At 38.9% G+C, this 25,707-nt stretch overlaps 1 protein-coding gene across 2 annotated transcripts; it reads right to left on the bottom strand.

Annotated features, from left to right (window-relative positions):
* Positions 1–3,103: 3,103 nt before the first annotated feature.
* Positions 3,104–20,202, bottom strand: stx17 (syntaxin 17). Of its 2 annotated transcripts, none has more exons than XM_083530041.1 (8): positions 20,075–20,202; positions 19,351–19,554; positions 17,525–17,590; positions 10,939–11,164; positions 10,747–10,847; positions 10,600–10,650; positions 6,510–6,596; positions 3,104–4,451 (listed from the first exon to the last, which is right to left on the bottom strand). In XM_083530041.1, the coding sequence occupies exons 2-8, from the start codon at positions 19,471–19,473 to the stop codon at positions 4,218–4,220; spliced, it is 888 nt and encodes a 295-aa protein (XP_083386167.1). In that variant the 5' UTR covers positions 19,474–19,554; positions 20,075–20,202; the 3' UTR covers positions 3,104–4,217. The 2 variants fall into 2 exon arrangements, with proteins under 2 accessions (XP_083386167.1, XP_083386166.1); XM_083530040.1 differs by having other exon boundaries at positions 10,747–10,856; positions 10,945–11,164.
* Between the last annotated feature and the right edge of the window lie 5,505 nt (positions 20,203–25,707).

Raw genomic sequence — 25,707 nt, 5'->3', positions numbered from 1 at the left:
ACTTATTTTGGTAAAAACTCGCTCATTCGAAGCCCACTTTGAGGAAAGTGGAAGTGGCGAGAGGTGGGCGCCCATGTTTTGTGACATCACCCCTCCCCCCCGCCCACACCAGAAACCCATGCCGTCACAGCAGGCTGCGATGATGATATCATGCGTATGCAGACGCACACACCAGGCGCTCAGATGGTCTGCTTTTCCATTGTGCGTGATCTTGGAAAGTGTGGGGTGTCTGGGACGCAGAGACACGAGTCGGGTCAGTGTTTTTACGCCGGGACTTTCCACACCACTCCAGGTACTTAGACACACTCGCACATCCATCAACACACACTGCAGCTGACACAGTTGCCCATCTACACACACACACACACACACACACACACAGGGGGAAGTCCTGCGTATGTTGTGCGGAAGGCGTGGGGGATAACATAAAGCTCAAATCAGGTCTGTGTCTTTATGGGGCTTCCCCAAATATCCCAAAAAACATAACCCTAAGTTGGGGTCATCCTGTGCTGTATGTTTCAATATAATAAAAAAGAAATAAAATAAAAAAAATTATCTGATGCTGACACAAGGGCATAGGGCTTCCTAAATATAATATAAATTATAATTTTTGTTTAATGATTATATTCTCTTTTTTATAATTTTGCAGTAATCTTTACTAGTTTATTGATAAACTTATTACATTGTTTTAATTTGTTTACAATTAAATTTTATGAACTATTGTATTAATTAGTACTACATTTAAATCTAGATAATAGCTTTATTTATTTATAATCAATAATTTTTGTTTTATTCTTATTAATTTGCTAATAATTATTGATTTTTTTTTAATTGGTTATTTTATTGGTTATTGTTTATGTGATTATGTTTTATGATGACGATATTAGCACATGTTCAGCATCCAGCCACTCTGCACGTCAAACATGCGAACGAATCTCCAGCTGTAAACAATTCTGTTTTATTCTCGGCTAAATACGAGGATCGATAAAAAGCCAAAAAGGTCATTGTTTGCCGTTTTTCCGCCGGTTCCTACAGGACTCTGATCAAACAACATTGAAATTTTCCCTGACTGTGAATTGATTTCTGAATTAGATTTGGCGTCTTGGTGGCCTTCGTCATCAAAGCCCTAAAGCAGCTCCACGTCAAGCTTTTTTTTATCTCTGTAGTAATATGATATGAATGTAAGTGGGGGGTTTTTTCTTTAAAGAAAATAGCAAGTTTGGAAACATATGGATGCGTGGACCCAACGATATACATTATATGAAGGTTGCGGATACCTGGAAAGAGGTTCCACTAGATTTGAGATCTTAGAGTTTTGCGCTTGGTCAAGTAAAAGGTCAGGTTCTGATGTACACTATTTGGAAAAGTATTGGGATGCCTGACTTTCCCAGCCATACGTGGTTCTTTTCCAAACTGTTAACGCAAAGCTGAAGGCACACAATTGTACAAGGTTTATTTTGGATGCAGTAGAATGAAACTTTCCATTCACTTAAACTAGGAGACCCAAACCTGTTCCAGCATGACAATGCTCCTGTGCCCAAAGCAAACTCCATGAATATATGCTTTGCCTTGGTTGGAGTGGAGGATCTCCTGCTATAGAGCTCTGATCTCAACCCTACTGAACACCTTTGGGATAAATGTGAACGCTGACTGCACCCCAGGCCTCCTCACCTCACCTAGATCACTACCTGTTTTTTTTTTTTTTACTAACACCTTTGTGTCTGAATGAGCACAAATCTTCACAAGAACACTCCCAAATCTAATGGAACATCTTCCCAGAAGAAGAAGAAGCAAATTGGGACTAGATCTGTAATGTGTTGCTCAAAATATTCATACCATATTTACCTGGAGTCAGTGTTTCAATTCTTCCCAAAGGTGTTCAATAGGGTTGAGGTCAGAGCAGGAGATCTTTCACTCCAATCCATGTACACAATTTGTGCTCCATTTCTTCATGGGAGCATTGCCATGCTGAAACGAGTTTGGGTCTCTTGGTTTAGGTAAAGGGGAAATTTAATGCTACTGCATTCGAAGACATCCTATATAATTGTGTGCCTCCAATTGTGTGGTAGCAGTTCATGTATGGACAGGAAAGGTCAGGTGTCCTACTACATTTATTCATATAGTGTATTAAATTTAGAATAATACACAAAATTATTTGTGAAGTTACCACTGGGAAGAGAATAACATTCCAATAACAGCGTCATTAATTGTTTTATTCTTCTCATACAACAGCAATTTAAAAATGCAGAGTTGTACTTTTATCCATTTATACTTACTTCTTTTACCTATTTATGATAAGCTAATTATGACTCACATTATAGCAACTTATTTTTTTCTCTATGTGGAAGTAAAAAGAAATTTTACTGAATTCTTTCCTGTAATGGAAACAACAAAGCTCTGACACTTCAGCCTCATTACATACATGTTAAACACATATTTCCATCAACCTCCTGTATTCGGTTACTTCCTCGAATGTATAATGGGGAATTCAATTCTTATTTGTATAGCGCTTTTAACAATGGGCACTGCCTCAAAGCTTTTATAAAGTAAGTATAAAGTATAAGAGTATCTTAAGTTTAGTTTAAATTGAAGTATAATGCAGGCCGGTATGACGATCTCCAAAGATTAATACCAAGAATTGACGTAGAAATCTACTTGGACGGCAAAAACTCCTCGTTCCTTATTCCTAAAACTTTTTCAATAATTAAAAAAAATCCAAATGTGAGATTTCACATTACAGAACATTGAACTTTAAAGGTAAACAAGGTGGATGGACCAGGTTTGTGTTTCTTTTTCTTCTTCATTCTAAACCCTTTAAACCGATGCTAGCTATTTACCTAGTTGGACATTTAAACAATTTAACTAAAATGCCAAAGAAGTAAGAATGTTCTTGAGTTATTCGGCCCAAATTGTGAATGTCTGGATGCTGCACCTTTGTAAACATGTCTGAATCCTCAAAAACCCAATGCTCAAGAACCCTGCCTCAAGACGGAATCTATAACGTGACTCGAAATCAACTCCATTAATATTGTGCCTGTCACTATAACTGATGATTAATAACATAAGTGTCTTTTCTGCTGACTGAATGCTGTGTATTCATAGCTGTAGTGTAGTAATGAACACTCATAACTCACTTTATTAATGAATTTCTGAGAAAAAGCGCCAGATTTTTCAACAAGAAACAAGTAAAAGTTGCTAAATGAATAAGTGCGATTAAAAAAAAAGACATTGCAAATAGTTCACAATGGAAACCTTCGAGTTAAAATGTGTGATTTTACACATACGCACACTATACTGCAAAAGTTTGTGGACACCTGAACATCAGATTTGTATGTGTTGTTGGAACAATACATTTAATCCCCATTTGCTGTTATAGTAACCTCCACCCATCTGGGAACATTTGTGCTCTCATAGACACAAGACTGTGTGTAATCAGTGTAAACTGGTGTGGTGGAAGGAATCCTAGGGTGCGGTCAGCATTCCAATTCATCCCAACAGGACCGAGAGCTCTAACCCATGTAAACCGTATCTTAATGGAGCTGGCTTTGTGCACAGGGACATTGTCATGTTGGAACAGATTTGGGTCTCCTAGTTCAAATAGAGGAAAAATGTACTGCTACAATGGCGAACAGTTAGAAGAAGAACAAATTATGGCTGGGAAAAGCAGGTGTCCCAATACTATTGTTCATATAGTGCAAATATACATAAACACCATTTTAGAATCCGATTATTGAATCATAAGACTTCAAACTTAAAATCTGTCATGTTATAATTGTGACAGGCTTAATTGCATTTATATCATTTTATTTTTATTATTCTCATATTTGTGTAAACTAAGTGTATGACTATTGCTTCATCGCCCCAAACTTCACAGTGTACAAATCGTGTTGCGTTTAAGTGTATCATTCAGAACCCCAACACCAATGACACCCCGGTGAACTCTGAGGTCAGTACTGGTACAGCTCGATCAATAAAAGACCCCTGGCATTTTTTTTTTATCAGGCTTAATTTGTCCTCATATAGCACATGGACTGTCACGTCAATAACACAGGTCATATACCACTACACACACTTCGAAAATTTTTGGTGCAAAAAAAAAGTCTCTTTAAGGCATTCGAGTTGAGAGAGCAGCAGTACTACAGTACTCGAAGTGTAGTATAAACACCAGTGTTGTGCAGGTTACAACGTACAGAATTCCATGTTCCCCACCGGATGCCTTACTGCACATGCTCGTGTTCATGGTTAGTGTCAAGGCGTTTAAGCTGCAGCTCCACCCTCTCTTTCTTCCTGCGTCGGATGAAGCTTCCTCCAGCGAAGCCGAGCACGCCTCCACCCACTGCGGCTGCCAAGCCGGCCACTTTAAATCCCGCCAGCAATCCGAGTGGACCGGCCAAAACGGTGCCAACCACTGCACCTGCTATGGGCAATGCTGCCAGGCTTGATCGCGCTGCCTACACACACAAAGGCAGTGTAGTTACTTTCATGCATATAGTAGTGTACAGAATAATCAGAGAACTTGTTTCAGTGTGTGTTTTCAAAATCTTTGGTACTCAAATCAAGAACGCATTACTTTGCATTTCGCCTTTATCCTGGAACACTGAGAACGGTGAAACCGGAATACTCCTTTTTTCGGATTTTAGTCCTTTTACCGATATACACACACACACTCATACACTCTTATACTTAGGGGCAATTTGAGAATCTTCAAACCGCTGACGTGCTTGCGGGAGGAAACCCACAGAGACACGGACAGAACGTGTGAAACTTGCACGCTGACAAACTGAGAGTAAACTGCGAAATCTTGTATACATTTTTTTTATCGGACTGGACAGCTATTGGGACCAGCCAGATTACAGGCCCCCCCACTGTACCTTAACCCATTAATAATTTCATTACAGAGTAACTGAAGGCAATCAGGTGTGTGTGTCAGTTTTAAGAAGTAGGCACCATTGAGAGTAAAAAAAAAAAATCTATGTCTGAAGGCTTACTTAATAAAATAAGGTTGAAATGAATGACTGCAGATCAAACCTGAGCTGCTACATTGAGAGATATTGGGTGAAAGAAGAAACTGAGGAGCCACATAGCTGTAATTAAGAACAGAACACACACAAACACACACAGCTAATTTCATCCATGTTTAACTTTAAGGAAGAGGCACCCATCAAAAGGCACCTTTTTCCTCCTCTCATCTTTTTCATCTCCCCAACTTCAGAAGCACTTAATTACCAACGCCACCAGGCGAGAGAGAGAGAGAGAGAGAGAGAGAGAGAAAGAGAGAGAGGGAGAGGAAGAGAGAGGCCGGAAAAAAAAGCAGAACTACATATGAATGACATGCTGAACCATGATGTAACTCTGACACTCCTTTTCCACTGCCACTACGAACGTGCCGCTTCAAGGAATGTTCGGCAAACAGCGAAGCCGTTTATGCAATCAGATATATCAGATATGAACATTGCGTAGTGCGTGACACACAAAATAACAGCGGAGACCTAACAAGCTTCTGCTTTTTCAAATTTGACTCTCCATTGTTAAACCCTTTAGTGTCTATTCAAAGCACAGGCATGTTGCTTTCAGCTGCTCAATGTTTAAAAGTGTTGCTGACTTTGAGTTGGCAAATATCACTCTATAAAATGAAGTATTAAAAAAAAATAAGTATTAAATAAAATGCTGTTACGCAAACAGTAGCCGGAAATACTTCGCAAGCCCAACATAGTAAGGGTTCTTTTGTAAAGATAATATCAGAGGGCAGAACAACTGTGACTTGGTGCATAAGTGCAAAAAGAGCTCTGAAAGTCCTGAGGCAGCACTTTAATAAGTGAGCTAAATAGTGTGTGTGTGTGTTTGTGAGTGTGTGTGTGTGTGTTTGTGAGTGTGTGTGTGTGTGTGTGTGTGTGTGTGTGTGTGTGTACCACCTCCTGTTCCTTTCAGCTGAGCCAGAAGTGAAGCCATTTTCAACACACAACTGAAACACAGTACTTAATGGAACCACATCAACTCAGTACACCCAGACATATTTCAGTTCTAACTGGATCGATAAAACACACACACACTATACCTCAGTCCTAACCCTTCCTCTGCTCACTGTTGTTGCTGCAATGTGTTTCTGTCTGTGTGTGTATGTGTGTGTGTGTGTGTGTGTGTGTGTGTGTGTGTGTATTGAACCCCCAGCTGGAGCGCAAAAGCAGTCTTTAGACCCTTTTTTTCCACCCTTTAGACCTCTGTTCACTCGCACAGTCACACACTCATCGACTCTCTGCGAGAGGCCAACACAACACACATCGATTCCCTCGGCTGCATGCCTTTCACCGAACCCTGCGTACCCGCTCTGCCTCCCCCCCCCCCCAGATCTCCGCTCCTCCCGCCCTCTTCCGCCCTCCTTATGCTCTTAATTGCCACTTCCTTGCATGCCGGAGCGGATCGATGGCCCGATGGAGTTGCTAGGCCTGGGCTGAAGCAGGGGGCTGGAAGTGAGATCGATCCCCCAGCAGGAGCTGCCTCTCTCTCCTCACCTTCCCCAAGCTGCGGGTCCCCTCCTCCACGTTCACCGCAGCCGCGCTAACGTTGGCCTCGATGCTGTCGATCTTCTCCTGCTGAGCCTAAGACGAGATAGCAGAGGAGAAACTTTGGAAATGCACGCATGAACGCACAGGCAAATACATGCATGTTTTACAAACACACTCACACACACTGTCAATCCAACACACACAAAACTTAACCCTATAGACCCTATGTGCATGTGTATATATATATATATATATATATATATATATATATATATATATATATATATATATATATATATATATATATATATATATATATATATGGTTTTTTTTTTTTCATTATTGAGGAAAAACAAAATCCAAAACTACATGGCCCTGTGTGAAAAAGTGTTTGCCCCCTGTTAAAACTGTGGTTTATCACACAACATTTTTTCACACCACTGTATGAATGAATGCATTGATTCTAATTTTTCATCAGCTTTATTATCTACATATTAGAAACAGATCATTTAAAATAAATAAATAAATAAATAAATACAATTACTAAATAAAGAAGTCTGATCATCGATATGCTTAAACTTTTCTAACAAGCAGTTAATAGAATGAATCAGTGCTCCATAACAGTTGAAGTTTGCCCTCATCGAGCGATCACATGCTTTCTTTTATTTAATGAGAGAAAAGCAAAGATAAGGCTTAAAACAAGAACAATTGTTTTCAGATATTTAAATGGAGCTACAAATGGACATTATTTTACAATTAATAAAATCTTTGACAAGGTGCTGTAGTTCAAGAGGAATAAAACACTTTGCTATTGAGACTAATTATTAAGCAATTTATTCTATACTACATATTGATTTAATGGTTTGTAAATTGCATGCTCACTGGGACACCAAAAATATATTTGTTCATAATCATTGTAGCACCGATACGAGTAACAATCCGTATAAACAGAACGTTATTACGACGTAATTCACCCAAAAAACAGACCCATATCATCCCATCACCCAAATCTACTTGAGACTCATATAAATGAGTATTTTATACAAATTCTAATTAACCAATGGGTTTTTTTTTTCCACTCGCACGTCTGTTTAACCTCAGTCTGCACTACACCCAGGTCTGACCCATAACACACTTAACAAAGCCACAGTGATATCAGTCCTCGATCCCCCACCACACACACACACAGCTTTGGCCCTGCTCTCACACCCACGCCCCACATACACACCACCAGCAGTGTGTGTGTGTGCTGAGGCACGAGTTGGGGATCGGTGGGGCCAGGGGGCTGGGAGTCAGTCAGAAACCTTATGAAATATTCAAAGAGTGGCAGCTGTCTCTCTGTCTCAATCAGCGTGAGCTCGGAGTAATCGCTGCACACAGAAACCACACACAGTGAGTGAGGTGTTAAATCTGCATTAATTCACCATCCTGCAAGGCCTTATTTTATTCCTTTATTTGTGCTTTGTGTGTGTGTGTGTATTTAAGAAATAATTGATACCCTATTCGGACAAACGTATTGGGACACCTGACGTTTCGTGCCATATGTGGTTCTTTACCCAAATTGTTACTACGGAATTGTATAGGATGTCTTCGGGTGTAAAAGGATTACATTTTCCCCTTCACTTCAACTAGGAGACCCGAACCTGTTCCAGTATGACAATGTCCCTGTGCACAAAACCAGCACCGTAAACATATGCACAACATGGATTGGAGTGGAAAAGCTTGAGTGGCCTGCTCTAGAGCTCTGACCTCAACTCTACTGAACATCTTTGAAATGAACTGAACAGTGATTGTTCTCCAGGCCTCCTCACCCTACACCGGTACCTGTTTTTACTAATGAATAAACCTACACACACCTGGAAGTCAAATAGGAAACCTTCAAATACAACAATTCGGACATCTGTGTGGACATTTAAACACCCACCTGTTCTGTCAGGAAAAAGCAAATTGTTATTAGCCACAAATTTGTGCCATATGCTTTACATGATATATTACACACACACATATATATATATATATATATATATATATATATATATATATATATATATATATATATATAAATATATATTAGGGATTGTAAGATTCACCGATTCGCATAGGTGCATCGGCATTAAAGTTAACAATGTGATGCATCAATTTAAAAAAGTTGTTAAAAAAACGTCACATCACATAGCATATAGATTAACATGGCAGAGGTAGAGCTGCATCTTCCTGGAAACAGTACAAGGAAAGAACGTCTTTTATTTAATCTAAAAGGTTAGAAGTCAAAAGGCACTAAAGTAAATTTAAGATTATGAAAAGTGGAAAAAAATAAAATCTCTACTATATTCAATTGCATTCCATCATATTTTTTTCCCGTCGCATTGAATTGCATTGTGTTGAATCAAATCGAAATCGGATCGCACTGCATCATAATAGGGGTGAATCGTATCGCATCGGTAGCTGCTTCATATGTAGTGGGTCGTATTGTTGGCTATGCACGTCCCTAAAACGGATCATCAAACCCACCACACACTTGTAACATTTCTGTCTATTTTGCATTATGTTCCATCAATAATTTTTGAAAATGAGCATACGTTTTAAAAACAAGAAATAATGCACACTATGACCTGATCTGGGTTTCCGTATCCCAGCGGATGATCATTATGATGTTCGCCCTCTGTATTATAACTGCAGTTAAAATAGGAACTATTAGTATGATAATGAATAGAATGAGCATTTTAAATGCCTAGTGCGGACACACACGCAACCTTATTAAACTAATTACACCGATCTCTATGAAATCTTCCATTCCTCCTCCCGTTGTCTCTTAGGACCGTGCACTAATCAGTGCCGTCTGCTCTCAACCTGGGGAAACACTCGAGAGAGCACTGATGTGTACACACACACAAGCACTGAGACCTCCAGGGGGCACTTTCGGCTGTATGAGTCTGAGCTATTGTGTGTGAGCTTTTATAAACTATGGGCCTCATTTGGTGAAACTCAGACAACATATTTATTCGGAAATCGCTCTCTCAGGAGCATTTGTACAAGAAATGTGTTCTTTTTGCCGTCATGCCCCCCCCTAAAAAAAAAAAAAAAAAAAAAAAAAAAAAAACATATCTTATATATTCAGAAATGCATCTTTCAAGAGCTCCTAAAATTCAAACCTTGACTGATACGGATTACACCAGATTAAGTCGAATTATTAATTTCAGTTTCACACATGGACTTTTGATGGCGATTTCATACTAATAAAATACCCGGAATTCATAAATCCAGGGAAATAAGACTAGCCGTTCATTTAGAACAAAAGAAATGGCACCCTCTAAAAGATCGTTTACTGGTTTTCAGAAGTCTGCGAGTTTTTGTGGGCGTCACTAAATGCAAATCAGCTGTTTTATGAATGGGCTTGGTGATTTATAGTCGATTGGTGTTAATAGATGTGCACAAATCTCGAAATTTCAACACTGATGATTAGTTTCGTGTGGCGTAGAAAAGCATGTGTATGACTTTAATACAAGGAAGATACAGGGCCAATATATAGTTCAACCTAAGAGTGTTTGTGTGTGTTTATGAATATATATATATATATATATATATATATATATATATATATATATATATATATATATATATATATATATATATACATATATACATATATACACATATACACATATACACATATACACACACACACACACACACACACACACACACACACACGTGTGATAATGGCAAGTAGATCATCCAGATTCTCATTAATCCTTGCTGGTTAGCGCATGGCTGACGGACTGTCACTGACGTTTGTGTCTCTGCTCAATCACACACACACACACACACACACACACACACACACACACACACACACACACACACACACAAGTGCCCGCTCTGATGGGATCAATACCTTCTTGTTGGCTCTCAAAAGACAAGAGGTTGTCTGTCTGACAGCTCCTGCTAACCCTTAACGTTTCTGTCACTACACTTTATCAAACCCTTCACACACACACACACACACATACACACACAGAAACACACACATACACACACTCAATAAACCACACTTTTTAAAAATACTGGCACGCAGTTTAGAGGAGCTGATACTTACATGCACGAGGGAGCAGAACTCATTCACTAACCCATTGAGCTCCAATAGATCCTGGAGACACACACACACACACACACACACACACTGTATCATACAAAGACATAGAGGTTATTGCATTTCCGCAGTCCGTACATGTGTATACTACACCTCTTCTAACAAGTCCCAGGATTCTGCGGCATTCTGCTCTGTTGGAATAGCAGGTAAATATACTTGAAATTGATTGACAGGTGATTCTGCCCCTCCCACATCTTCTTCACCTGAAAAATATCACGTATTCCATATTAATAAAAAAAAAAAAAAAAAACACAAACATCTTTGAACCCATTAAACATATTAAACACATACTATACACTGATTCGGAGACTGTGTGAGAGTCTGGATGGTAAGTGGGTTGTGGGCGTGGCCCTGGATGATTGACAGAGTCTGAATGAAGGTGAAGGAACTTTTGAGTTGCGACCGAGGCGCGCTCTTGGATTGGCTGGACGAGTTTCTCAAGCGCCAGTGCGTCAGAGCTGCGGACACGTTGGCACAACTTTTCCATCTCGCGCAGGTTCGAGCGCAATTGCTGCATAGGATGAAGGAGAAGGAGAAGGAGAAGGAGAAGGAGAAGAGAAAAGAAGAGAAGAGAAGAGATGAGATGAGAAGAGAAGCGAAGAGAAGAAAAGAAAAAGGAGAAAGAGAAACAAAAAGAGAAGAGAAGAGAAGAGAAGGAGAAGAGGAGAAGGAAAAGAGAAGAAAGAAGAGAAGGAGAAGAGGAATGAAAAGCAGATCGAGAAACAAAAGAGAATAGCAGAGAAAAGAAGTGTAGAGAAGAAAAGAGAAACAGAAGAGAAGAGAAGAGAAGAGAAGAGAAAGAAGAAGAGAAGAGAAGAAAAGAGAAGAGAAGAGAAGAGAAGAGAAGAGAAGAGAAGAGAAGAGAAGAGAAGAGAAGAGAAGAGAAGAGAAGATGTGAAGGAGAAGATGAATGAAAAGCAGAAGAGAACGGGAAACAGAAGAGAAGAGCAGAGAAAAGACAAAGAAGAAGAGAAGGAAAAATAAAAAAGAGAAAAGAAGAAAAATAAAAAAAGAGAAGAGAAGAGAATGAAGATGTGAAGGAGAAGATGAATGAAAAGCAGAAGAGAACGAGAAACAGAAGAGAAGAGCAGAGAAGAGACAAAGAAGAAGAGAAGGAAAAAGAAAAAAGAGAAACAGGAGAGAAAAGAAGGAAAATTATAAATAGAAAGAAATAACAGAAGAGAAGAGAAGAGAAGAGAAGAGAAGAGAAGAGAAGAGAAGAGAAGAGAAGAGAAGAGAAGAGAAGAGAAGAGAAAAGAAGAGAAAAGATGAGAAGAGAAGAGAAGAGAAGAGAAGAGAAGAGAAGAGAAGAGAAGAGAAGAGAAAAGATGATGTTGACGGAGAAGATGAAAAAGAAGGAATTAGATGAATAGAGAAGAAGTAGTGATGAGATGAGATAATATGAGATGAGAAACAGCACTGGATTATTTAACACATACTTTGTAGCAAATAAACTGTAATCTTTGACAAAAGCTGCTTGTTTCTGGGCCAATGAACCAGTTTTGGGCACATTTCGGGTCAGATTACCCCAGTGGCCAGCACAGCACAGCAGTAATGACTCAAACTGGGTTGCGTTTAGCACATTTTTAGAGTGTGGAGAACTCAGAATAACAGTGAACCATCTGTGTACGTTTTCATTTGTAATTTGAAACATGGTTAAATTAGAAAGTTCGTCAACTTCTCTTTTCCCTGGGTGTGTGTACTTTAGACAGAAAGCTGCGTTGTGTTTTTTTTGGTGTGCTGTTCGGTGTGTTACACATTTTATGTCTATTTATATCAGTGTTGCATTTTCTCAATTTCTCGTGTTATTTTTTTATGTTTTCCTGAAGGTGTCATGATATACATGTGTGATTAGATGGAAACAGAGACACCTCTATGTTTACGTTGAGCTTCCAAGACTAAAAAAATCAGTCCCATCTCTGGATCTTCGGTCTTACTGACGTGACCTTGTCTTGCCTGTGGCTTCTCAAAATGATATACAGGTTTGAACATACTGAGATTATTAGGAAGATGTAGGAAATGCTAATCAATTGAATTTCACCATCAACTTCCCTTAAACTTTGACTGTAGAGGAGTTCCTCAGTAAAAAGAAACGCCCTGAACGTTGTAGTCCTTGATAAACACGTGTACACATATATTCATATAGATAGCAAAATGCTAATGTATGATTTAACACAGACGCATGCACACGCACACACACACTCCCTTAACGACATCACAGGGATCACAGATCAATCCAACAGCCTCAGGCCAAGAAGTCAAGGGTCAACCGCAGTCCAATCAAACAGTTCCACTCTAGTGCTCTCATTAAAGCCATATGTGCACAAACACACACACGTACAGTGCTGTTCAATTACAAAGATATACTGAACTATACATACACATTAAGGAAAAGGCATTGAGGAAGAATATCAGGTAGGGGTCAAAAGGTAAGTGCTTAATACTTACACACACACACACACACACACACACACACACACACACACACACACACACACACACACACTCAGTTTGCTTTAAAAATTTTTTCTCTTATGTGGGCATGTGATAAAAATTGCCTCCACCTTTCGGTCTGTCTCTTTCTCCAGAGAAGCACTTAAACAGTATCTTCACGACATCTATGTGTGTCGTCAGTCATCTACGACACGTACACCTACAGCGGTAGACAAAGGAAAGCTCTCTGGGGTCCCTAGAGGTACCAGTCCAGGTAGCAAGGTCACAACAATACCAAACACATACCCACACCCACTTATGCGCCTTACACACCCATTCCCTGAGCACCTAGAACACACTCTAAGAAACTCTAACAACGAGTTACATGCCTGTCTAGTCCATTTCGAAGAGAAAAAGGGATCGGAGTAACATCTCGCACACCAAAGGAACACACCAGAGACTTACACACATTACCTGTCTACAGACACAAGCCGAGAACGGATAACAGTCTTTTTATGGCAGCAAGCCTGCACATTGCACAACATAAATGAGTAATGATCAGGTTTATTTATATACTTCAGCACTTAGAATGTTTATGGTGTGTTTTACAGAGCTTTTAAAATAGGTTGTAATAGTAATTAAATAACTAACGACTGGATGCTGTAATGAGGCCAGATGTAATGTATGGATGACTATTTTCCTAAAACAACACAACCCGCACTCTTTTATTCTCTCATAGTGCATCAATTTGCAACACCAAAATGTACATTTTTAGTTGATCTTTATTATAAAATAACTTCTGACTGTTGGGATTCACACACCTGGAGGTATGGAGTGTTCAGTGTTTATTACGCTGCCCCACTTTGGCATTTTTTCAGTGACTTCTGTGATAAAGATAACAAACTGATATCTTCTGCTTCTTCTTTCGGCTGCTCCCATTAGGGGTCACCACAGCGGATCATCCGTCTTCATACCACTCTGTCCTCTACATCGGTTTCTTTCACACCAACCAGCTGCATGTCTTCCCTCACCACATCCATAAACCTCCTCCTTGGTCTTCCTCTTTTTCTCCTTCCTGGTGGCTCCATCCTCAGCATTGTCCTAATGATATACCCCATGTACCTCCTCTGCACATGTCCAAACCATCTCAATCTCACCTCTCTCACCTTGTCTCCAAAACGTCCTACATGCACTGTTCCTCTAATAAACTAATTTCTAATCGTGTCCATCCTCATCACTCCCAACGAAAACCTTAACATCTTCAGCTCTGCTACCTCCAGCTCCACCTCCTGTCTTTTACTCAATGCCACTGTCTCTAAACCATACAACATAGTAATATAACAAACTGATATAATGAAAAAAATATTTACTTGTCCAATTGATGTCCAATTTTAGTTAAGTCTGATTGCACTAAAAGAACATAAAACATTTTCCATTTACTAGGGATGTAACGTACCCAAAATTCACGGTTTGGGTTTTTAAGTCACGGTTCGGTTCAATTTCGATACGCAGGTTGAAGAAATTCGACACATAAAATCGATTGTCATTTGTTTATTAACGCAGGTTATTATTATCAACATTTATGAACATTTAAAATGCCTACTTGGTTAAATAATATTTCATAAAAATAAAATATATAAAAATTCAAATCTAATGAATGCAACACACTTTTATCATAATATTGATTCAATTGAGTATTGAATTAAAAAGGCACAAATTAAATTGATTGAATTAAAATTAATAAATGGAAACAATTTTGTTAGACCCCATTTGGATAATACAGATACATACAAATATTCGTGTGTTTGTGTGTGTTACATTAACATTTGATTTTACTTTTACAATAAAAACATTTTAAAACAAAAAATTTTTGTGCTAACTCTAGTTACTTTTTTTATACCCCTGGCATTGTTGTGTATATTTTAAAGTTGAATAATAATAATAATAATAGTAATAATAATACAAAAAACAGTGAAACTACACAACAGTGTAGGTGAAACTAAACAAACTAGAGGGAACTCAAATTGTAACTATGTTACGTACATAGAAAAGTTTGCATTTAGTACCGAAAGCCCTGTACTGAAAAGGTTCGGTCGAATACGTGTACCGTTACACCCCTACCATTTATCCAACAAAACATTAAGGAGGTCACACGGTGTTGAAATGAGAAAAAGGAATGCAAACCAGTCAAAATTCACATGACAATTGGCTCATCTTGAGCTTTTATTGAAAATTGGTAACTAGAATATTGATGCTATAACTCGTATTAGTGCTTCAATTCCAAACCATGTTTGAGTAGTCACAGTTCCCAGGGCTGGCCTATGCTAATTTTGCTGCCCCTTTGGGGTAATTTCCATGTTTTCGGGTCATTTCCCTTTAAAATGATGAGTCAGAAGTGCACTAATAGTGGCTAGATGCTGTAACCCTCTGCAGCTCTCACAGTCTAAACCTCGACTCCAAACTCAAAACCCCAAAATGCAATGAAGCGAACATTTAGCCCTTTACTCTATAGCATTGAAACTTCCCATGTTTTGTAGCACTCCTATGCAAAATGATTGCCAGGTCTGATAGTACATTATAATCTATAATAAATGTGATTACATATGGCAGGGAACTATGACGTAGTGATTATATTAATTATATCAATATATCAAATAAGTAGAATTACATGTGTCAGCTTGGAACAGAACAATAGGGCAATAATATACACTATATGGACAAAAGTTTGCAATCATCTGACCATAAGATTGGTATGCACTTCTTTGGGGTGCAGATATAATAGCCTCCACCGCTCTGGGAAGATGTTCCACTAGATTCTGGAGTATGATTGTAGAGATTTGTGCTAATTCAGACACAAGGGTGTTACTAAAGTCAGGTACTTATTGCAGGGAGAGGGGGCCTGGGGTGCAGTCAGTGTTCCAATTAATTCCATTTAATAGGCTTGAGGTCAAAGCTCTATGCAGGTCAGTCAAGATCTTCCACTCCAACCCATGTAAAGAGTAACTTAATTGGAAGTGGCTTTGTGACCAAGGGTCTTGTCATGCTGGAACAGGATTGGGTCTCCTAGTTCAAATAAAGGGAAAATGCAATTCTTCCGTATCCAAAGACATCCGTGTGCATCCAACTTTGTGGAAGAACCACAAATGGCTGAAAACGTCATGTGTCCCAATACACTTGTTTATAGAGTAAAGGTCAGACAAGAGAGAGTTGCAGACATCAGAATTAAATATAACAGGGGTGAAGGTGTGCTGTTTTGCAGACAGACTGATTTCTATCTTAAAATCAATGCATCGCTGTCAAAAATGACTAGACCCTGTTTCTGGCCTTTATAGACAAAGAGTCTAGACAGAAGAGCGTCTTTTTTCCACTAGTCGTAACTTAAACCTTATCGGAGATTAATAGCCGGAAGTTATGAGACATTCGCGGTCAACTGTTCAGTCAAACAAGGACTCAACAGAACTGTAGGCATCATGTGTTAAAGACTGTTATAGCTCCAATTGTAAACAAATGATATATTTGTTAATGATACCAGCAAGAGGACGCATTTACAAGGCCCAGGAGTCATAGATTTATGAGTGTTAACTGTGGAACAATGTTCTCCTTGTTCTCGAGCTACTGGCGGACTGGCAGTGCCATATTAGTGGCGTATGATTCCAGCAAAGTGTAATGAAGCGTTATTGCATGATCATGTTTATTCTCATTTCACTGTTCTTCACTGAAAGAACATAATTGTTACATGACCTGAGATTACTTACAGTAAAAATAAACTGATGCATTAGTGGTAGGTTGGAAAACGCCGGACAGGAAATAGGTGAATGACAGGAAATAGGTTGATCATGTCACCAAATAGATTAAAAAGTATAGATCCCGGTTTAAAAATGTAAAAGGTAGAAAATACAGATATTTGTGTAAAAAATTTAATTGAGTGAAAGTAAAAAGTTGTCTATAAATAATGAAGTAAAGTATTGATACCAGAAAAATCGATTTCAGTACAGTAACAAAGTATTTGTACTTCATTACTTCCCGTCTCTGGTGGTGACTGTGGCAAACCTTGAGAGGAACCAAAAGGGAACCCGTTCTCAGTGCATCATTGTTCAGGTGTGCATTGTAGTAGACTGTTGATTTTTTTAATGCCTACTATACTATGCTTAGTGCCTCTGGCAGAAAGGAGAGGTGAAAAAGAATGCTAGCAATGTGTGTAAGTATTCTATGAACACTGGAAAGCCACAAGGATTCTCTGTCTTTTGGAACTAGCTGATGTGACTGGAGGTCGATATCTCAACAAAGCTCCTGGGAACAATATCTACATGATGGGGGTAGTATATATAATACTTGGTTTTATGATCCTGGCATAGATGCAAAAAATCAGACACATGCATGTATGTTCGTGTTTGGTCCTGGACAGTGTGTACAGTGTATGTGGTGTGCATTTCCATACCTGCACAGTGCGACTTGCATTGATGTGCTCCTGGTGCAGTTTGTCCCATTGGCTATTTCTGTGGAACTGCACCATAAAAACTGGATCAGGAATCAATATGTTGCATGTTACAGCATTACATACAAGATTTTACATTTACATCTGTTTAACTTGCAGACACTTTTGTCCAAATGATGCAGAACATAATCCAAGATTGGAGCAGCTGAGAGAGTTTAAACATATGCTTTTCCACTTAATGTTTGTCTCGTGTGTGTAATAATTGTTGTGTCCACCCTGAAGACTAGCATTTAAATCATCATAATTATCAAGTTGACCTTTTTTTTTCTCAGTTTAAACCACCACCATGCCAACTGGGTACTTGTCATCTGGCTCTTATCTCAACCTAAACATAGCACTGCAGCAGCACTTTATTCCATGAGCATTTCCAGTGTGAACTCTTCTTTATCTGTACACTCTGCTCAAACATTAGTGTCTAAAGCTTCAACATTGATATTAATACCACCAGAATAGATCAATAACTAACAGCTCTACCATAACTGGGTGCAACTTCATCATAAAGCTGAATTGCATTCAATAAATCTGAGTTCAACATGTGCTGTCTAAAATTATTCAGAGGGAAGTGGGAGCCCATTGGGTAATTCTCTGGGTTACTCATAGGAAAGTTGGGGGTTTAAGTCACAGTTTTGCCAAGCTGCAACTCTTGGGCCCTTTAACAAGGCCCTTAGCCCTCTGTGCTCAAATGGTACCATATCATGGCAGACTCTGTGCTCTGACCCCAGCTTCCTAACATTTCTGGGATATTTAAAGAAAGACTTTTACTGTGCTGTAATGTACATGCAGAAAATAAAAACCTATTTATTTTCTATTTTCTTTCTCTCTATACAGGATTCAGCAATAAGTCATGATACGCCATTTAAAAAATTTTTTGTATTTCTTAATAAAGACAATAAATTGGGAATTTGGGAATGTCAGATACACCTGGAATATGGAAATTATGCTGAGAATCATTTACGAGGTGGTATCAAATAGTTTCGAGACTAATGGTGCTAGCTGGTTCTCTTGACATATGTTTGAAATATTGTGTTGCTGCAAAGAGTCGTTTGAGGTGTTTTGAAGGCACGTGCGCTTCAAGAGCGAAAGAACGTGACTGGAAGACGATGAGAGATCAGGATGACCTTCAACGAGCTCAAACCACAAAACCATTCAGCAACTTGCGCATTATGATCGTCGGGAAACAATCCACATGATCTCACTTCCGCATCCACCCTACTTGCCAGATTTGGCTTCGATGGACATCGCCCTCTTCCCAACGATGAAGTTCCAGCTCAAAGGTCGCCATTTCGAATCACCATTGCGGAGATCCAGCACGAATAGCAGAAAGTGCTTGATGCGCTTCAAAATAAGACTTCCAGAACACATTCCAGAAGTGACAGGAAAACTGGAAGCGCTGTATTGCTGTGCAAGGGGACTTTCGAAGGTTATAGTGTATAATCATAGATAAATAAAGTACTTTCTTGTAAAATTGTCTTGAAACTTTTTGATATCACCTCGTAGTTTGGATTTTGCTTCACAAAAGGTTGCTTGTTGCTGGAGTCATATGACCTGTGACACAAACTGCTGCTGATGTGAATGCAGAAATGTGCAAAACCTTTAAACTATCTTCCAACTTTAATTCCATTCGTCCTACCAACTCCATTTTAGAAGGTGCCACACTGTTCTTCATCATCCACATTAATGCATCTGTTCAATTTGACCAAGAACAGATGCTAAGAACAATGTCTATGCCTCCATTATTTTTGTGGCCATGTGTCTTTGTGTGTCTTTACCTTCTCTATGTTATACTGATGCTTATGAAGCCGCTCCAGATCAGTGGGAATCACCACTTTGATGAACTTCTGGATGGGCGCTTCCAGGCGCCGCAGAGTCAGCTTGCCTTCCTCGTCTGCCATACTTCAATCGCTTCGAAAGGTCACGGGCTGAAGCATATGCTCATCTTAAACGTATGGAGCAACTCTTGATGGATCTGATGCCTTACAAGAAAAAAATGAAGGAAGGGAGACAAGCAGGTGTCAACAGCTGGACAATGAGATGATCAGGTTTGAACATGGGAATAAATGATTACACACATTATAGGAAATTGCATTCCATTACAAGTCTGTAATGCTCTCCTGGTTTAATATGTTTCCCATAAACTACAAACTTATGTTTCTGTCCTCTGTCTGTGCTCTTTGTACATTTTTTTTGCTTTCATTTTCTCTTTCAAGTGCATCACCAGGCCGGATAAACACCTAAACCACTTGACACAGTGCACCAAATAGGGCGTCTAATTTATTTTCATATCCCATGCAAATTTTATATCATATAAAAATTTCAGATCTCATGAAGGCATATTTAGGGACCAGATGAGGTGTTTAGGATTCACACACGTTAGTTCACACATGCTAACTAGTCGCAAAGAGCTTCCTAACGAAGAGGTTGTATCAAACAACAAAAAACAAGCTTTCGTTTCTTGACAGCCCTTTGACATGAATCTAAAATACTTTTTCTCACCTAAAAATAATGTTTCGGGTCAAAAACCTTTGAGCGTCGTTCAAAACTTTCTGTTTGTAAACACGGTTTTTCTTGTTCCTGTTGCATCACTAAAATCCGTCCGTCATAGAAACAAGCCACAAAGTGGAACCAAAGAATGTGACGATTATTAGTTTTTACATGAACACATATTTATTAAATTAAGGTTTGAATTCTGAATATTGAGATTAGAGTATATACTAATATGTTGATTTCAAAACCTGACACAATTACAATTCGTTCACGTCATGTGTTTTTGTAATATCTTTGATTCGTAAAAAAAAAAAGGTTTAACTTTTAACTAGTTTTGAACGTACATGCAATATACTGAACATACACATTATGGCCAAATGTATTGGGAGACCCAACTTTCCCAGCTATATGTAGTTCTTTCTTAAACTGCTATGGCAAAGCTGAAGGTTTACAATTGTATAGGCTAAAGTTTTCCCTTCACTTGAACTAGGAGACCTAAACCTGTTCCAGCATGACAGTGCTCCTGTGCACAAAGCAAACTCCATGGAGACATGCTTTGCATGAGTTGAAGTGGAAGATCTCCTGCTATAGAGCTTTTACATCAACTCTATTGAACACCTTTGGCCTCCTCACCTCTCCTACATCAGTAACTAATAAAATTTACTAAAATCATTGTTTCTGAATGAGCACAAACCTCGACAATTACACTCCCAAATCCAGTGGAACATCTTCTTAGAAGAGTGGAGGGAATTATAAGAACAAATAGGGACTGATTGTGGAATGCAATGCTCAAAAAGTACATCCCATACCTATGACAAGGTGTCCCCAAACCTTTGGCAGTATATTGTATCAAATATCGAAAATGTGTGTAAAAATTTGAATCTCATTGGTACTGGTACTACGATATTGATGATCTTGTATTTATGCAAATAAAAATGCTCCAATACCGGCTTCCGATTCGTGATTTAATAAGACTGTGTAAGACTATAAAAGCACATATTTATTAGTAAGTGAAGTGAACATGCAAAACTGTCATGTCAGTTTGTGAGCACTCTGATATGCAAGCTTTCTGCAAGCTTCTTTGCATGCAAGCTTCCTCGCAAGTCAGGCTGCAATTCATAGCACCTTGCACTCGCTTTCTTTCCTACTGTTTAAACACTATAAGATCTTATACATAATACCAAAAATGAGGAATTCATTGCTAGCAGCTCACATTAGCAACCAATCTATAAAATGTACAGTGACATCTCTATGAATATGATTGCTATTAATGCTAAATAAGTAAATACCTTTTTCTTTTAGTAGAAAAAGCCTTTATTTCTGACATATCCATTGCAGCACAGTGAAATGTATTTTTCTTTTTTCTTTTTTTGCATATCTCAGCTTGTTGTAAAGCTGGGGTCAGGGCAGAGAGAGGGTTCAGGGTTATGTTCAAGGGCAAAAAGGTGGCAGCTTTCCATGCTGGGGTTTGAACCTATAAGTATTATACTATACTATAGTATACTATACTATAAGTATTATATAAGTATAAGTACCAAATAACATGAACTTGAGCTTGATCCCTAGTAATTATGGTACAGTTTATTAAGACATATACAAGAAAACACCTATCCTTGTGAGGACCTTTCACTGACATTACAAAGTTACTGGTTATGAATATTAATTAGTGCAATGCCCACAACTTAACCCAGCCCCGACCTTTGCCTCAGTAACCGAAGGGAAACCTTTTGGCTCTTTTAGTTTCTTTTTTGTAATATTTATCTGAAATGATCAGATGTTTCGATTCTTGTGAGGCCATTTGGTTCCCATGAAGATATATAAACACACAAACTCACACACACACACACACACACACACACACACACACACACACACACACACACACACACACACCTGCTCCTCCCTCTGGGCCCTAGTGATCAGTATTTCCGGCTTAAGAGAACACCAGCAGATCAACCACATGTGTGAACTGAGCTTCAACCAAAGCCCGCTGTGTGCTTTCTATCACCCTCACTCTCGCTCTCATGCACATTTTATTTCTGGTGCTCCCTAGGGCTTCTTGAAAAGCTCTGGCACTATGGGTTTAGTTACTTGCACTCGCACACGCGCGTTCACGCGCAAAAACACATGAAAGAAGAGGGTCATACACAACCACCGTTTTCAAAGAGACAACAAAAGCATCACCCACACAGCTAGGTTTCATAAACCTACACCGTAGATAACACCGAGTTTACAAACAGAACGATAAAAAATCGTTTTGAGATTTCAGTTTATATTGAAACTCTCTCGCATTTATATTATGTCAAGCCACAGAAGCGCATATGGCTGATCACAATTTGTACCTATATGATTCATCAGTCTAGTTTGTGGTGTACTCCACTTCCAAATCCAGGCTGACTATGACCTTTAATTTAATAGGTTTTTTAGCCATTTATTACTTTAAAACTCCAGACTTCTGATAATCTAATTAATCATAAACTGTTCAATCGGGTCCCTGAGCTTTTATGTAGGCCGTGTAAACACGCAGAGAACAAAACATCCCGTCCAGAAAAACAACAAAACAGCAAAAGAGCAAGAAACAGCGATAGAGCAAGAGAAGTAGTGGGAGGATGGAAAAACTGAAAGTGCCTGCGGCAGAAACGAAAACGAACTCTCAAGGAGACAGTCTGAAGATGTCAATCTCAACTAGTGCCACAAAAGTCAGATGAAAAAGGCCATGTTGTGGTTCTGTCTCTCACTTGTCCACCCCCGTTTCCACCACCGATCTGCCCACTCGCTCTCTTTTCTACCCCGCCGGGGGAGTCCCGGCGTGTGATTGAGGAGGGGGTGGCATTATAAACCTTTAATGAGGGATCACCCTGACATTCCTGTTATGTTCATCAATGTCCACACCTCTTCAACTGAAACTCTTCAACGATGAGATACAATCTGAAAAATAACCTCACATAGCAGCAACATCACCGCACAGTGTGTAGACATTACAACGACACGTTTATGACTCAGTACAGCGGTAATGTTGTAATAATATTCTCGTTTCTGCTTGAACATGGTGGATCCAGAGTCTATTGCAGGGTCACTGAAAGGAAACCATTATTTTTTGGGGGGCACCAAACAAATTTTAGACCTTGTTCAGCCACTGTTCAATATTAAGATCAGAAGTCCGAGAAAGCACAACTGGCCATGATTCTTAAATGGGAGGGATGGCAATACCTAATACCCAATACCCAATACCCAGCACTAGTCGAATGTGGCAGTCTGTAAACTCATGAATGCACAGAAAATAGTTAGTGCTTTGCTCCAATTTGGTCTTTCAGCTGCCCAACTTGGATGTGTCTGTACCCATTAAAGCCCCAGATTTTTATTCTCGGGTAAAAAAAGTGAAACCTTGTATGGTTGTAGCCCATTCTTATCAAGGTTGGCCATGTTGTGCACTAAGAAACGCTGTACTGCTCATCATATTTTGAGTGCTTATTTGAGATACCCTACACTTCCTGTCAGCTCAAGCCAGTCTGGTTATTCTCCTCTGATCTTTCTCATCAATAAAGTGTTTCCGCCTGGAGGCTTCTGAACACAGGATGTTTTTTGGTTTTCACAACATTCTGTAAAAACTCTAGAGACTGTTGTGTGTGAAAATCCTGACAGATCAGCAGTTTCTGAAATACTAAAAAGCAGCTCATCTGGCAGCAACAACCATTCCATGAAGTCACAGAGATCAAACTTTTTTATTCTAATGTTTGCTGTGAACCTAAATGAAGCTCTTGAGCAATGTCTTGCTTGTTTTTTTTTCTTTGCACTGCTTTGTGTGTGTGTGTGTGTTTGGAGCATTTGGAGAGGAAGGCCGAAGCTCATTCTTGTGTTAAAGCTCTGCTGCCACTCGTCACAGCGTGAGTCCGGCCCTGCTGATCCCCCTCAACAAACTCACTAACAGCTGATCAATATTACATGAGCCGCTCAGTGCACACACACACACACACACACAAAACATGGTTGGTGTGTGTGCACGAACCCCTCCCCTCCTGCTCTAATAGAAGGCTGTAATGAAGACTCCAGGGGGATCTGCTACCTGTCACTCCGGATCGATCTGCCTGCCCCCTGACTGACAGCTTCACCAAGCTGCCTTCCACCTGCCTCTATTTGTACGACTCCTGCATTTGACTCCTTTATATCTGATCCTTTACTTCAACATGTTATTTTTCAGCTATTTCTGGAAGGACTATTTCTTTGGTATAATAGGGTGCTTGTTTATTATATAACACTCACTCCATGGCTTATTTTTAAAAGCTACAATCCATCAAAAAGGTTTTGGATGTGCTGTCTGTTTTCACTCTGTACTAGTGTTATCAGGGAGAGGTGTGAATTGTTCAAACAGCTTTCTTTCTATTGTTAATTGCCCTCCTCACAGCACAGCAGCTCAACACAGAGTTATGATATTCTATACACAGAAACAACTAATATTATAATTTATTTGTTTATACTAATTGAAAATGTCTGATAAGTCAATTGGAGGGGAGTTAAAAAGCCATGTTGCTGCTGTTGCACTTGATTCATATCTTAATGACTTGTATTTAAAACACTATAATTCTTTATTAATAAAACTATGAATTTCTATATTATTACTATAATCCATTAATAGTTCAATATTTAAAAGAAAAACACCTTTTTGTTTTATTTGAATTACTTTAGTTGTTGTATTACATTTTAGGAACTTCCTAATAGCTGCTTATTTACACTATAAGGACAAAAGTTTGTGGACACCTGACCATAATATTTGTAAATGCTTTTGGAACTTCCCAATCCACGTTTAGTTCAAATTTGCTGTTATAATAACCTCCACTCTTCTAGATTGTGGTACTTATGGAGACTTTTTTTTCTCATTCAGCCACAATGGTGTTAGTAAAGTCAGGCAGTGATGTGGGGTGAGGAGGCCTGGGGTGCAGTCAGCGTTCCAGTTTATACCAAAGATGTTCAATAAGATTGAGATCAGAGCTTCATAGTAGGCCACTCAAGACCTTTCAACCCAAGTGAACCATATCTTCATGGACCTCCTTTTGTGTAATATATATACTAGTGTATATACAGATGTATAAAGTTAAAAGAGGATATGTTATGAATTTTCAATTATATTTAGTAAATAATCACAAATGTACATGGTATAGAAACTGGTCCTAAACTTGCTCGTTCTGTTACAAATGGCCCTGTACCCCCTCCAGAATGGAATGAGGTTAAATAGTTTATGACTAGGTTGTGGTTTACTGATGATTCAACTGACCTAAATAGATTCTGCAATACTGATATGTGTACTGACTTATATACTGTATATAAGTATATACACACACACACTGCAATACTGATAGTTAAAAAAATGGAAGTGTGTGATTAATTTTTTTTTAATTAACAAATTAGAAAGTAAATTAGCAAAACAAAAATCCAACAACAATCAAGCATCAGTTCTTCTAGGTATTTTCGGACTTCCCACTTTCAGGTACAGTTTTTGGTCCTTCTTATTCAGTGTTTTTGGAATGATATAGTGTTTAGTGTTAGTTATAAGTTAGTTAAAAGTGTTAAACAGCCCAGAATATGTTTTACATTTTAGATTGTCCAAAGTAGCTACATTAAGCTTTGATGACCGCTTGGCAAACTCA

The sequence above is a fragment of the Silurus aristotelis genome, assembly GCF_946808225.1.
Source record: "Silurus aristotelis genome assembly, chromosome: 25".
NCBI lineage: Eukaryota > Metazoa > Chordata > Actinopteri > Siluriformes > Siluridae > Silurus > Silurus aristotelis.
The sequence above is the reverse complement of the archived record's forward strand: the minus strand, read 5'-3'. Positions and strand labels throughout refer to the sequence as shown.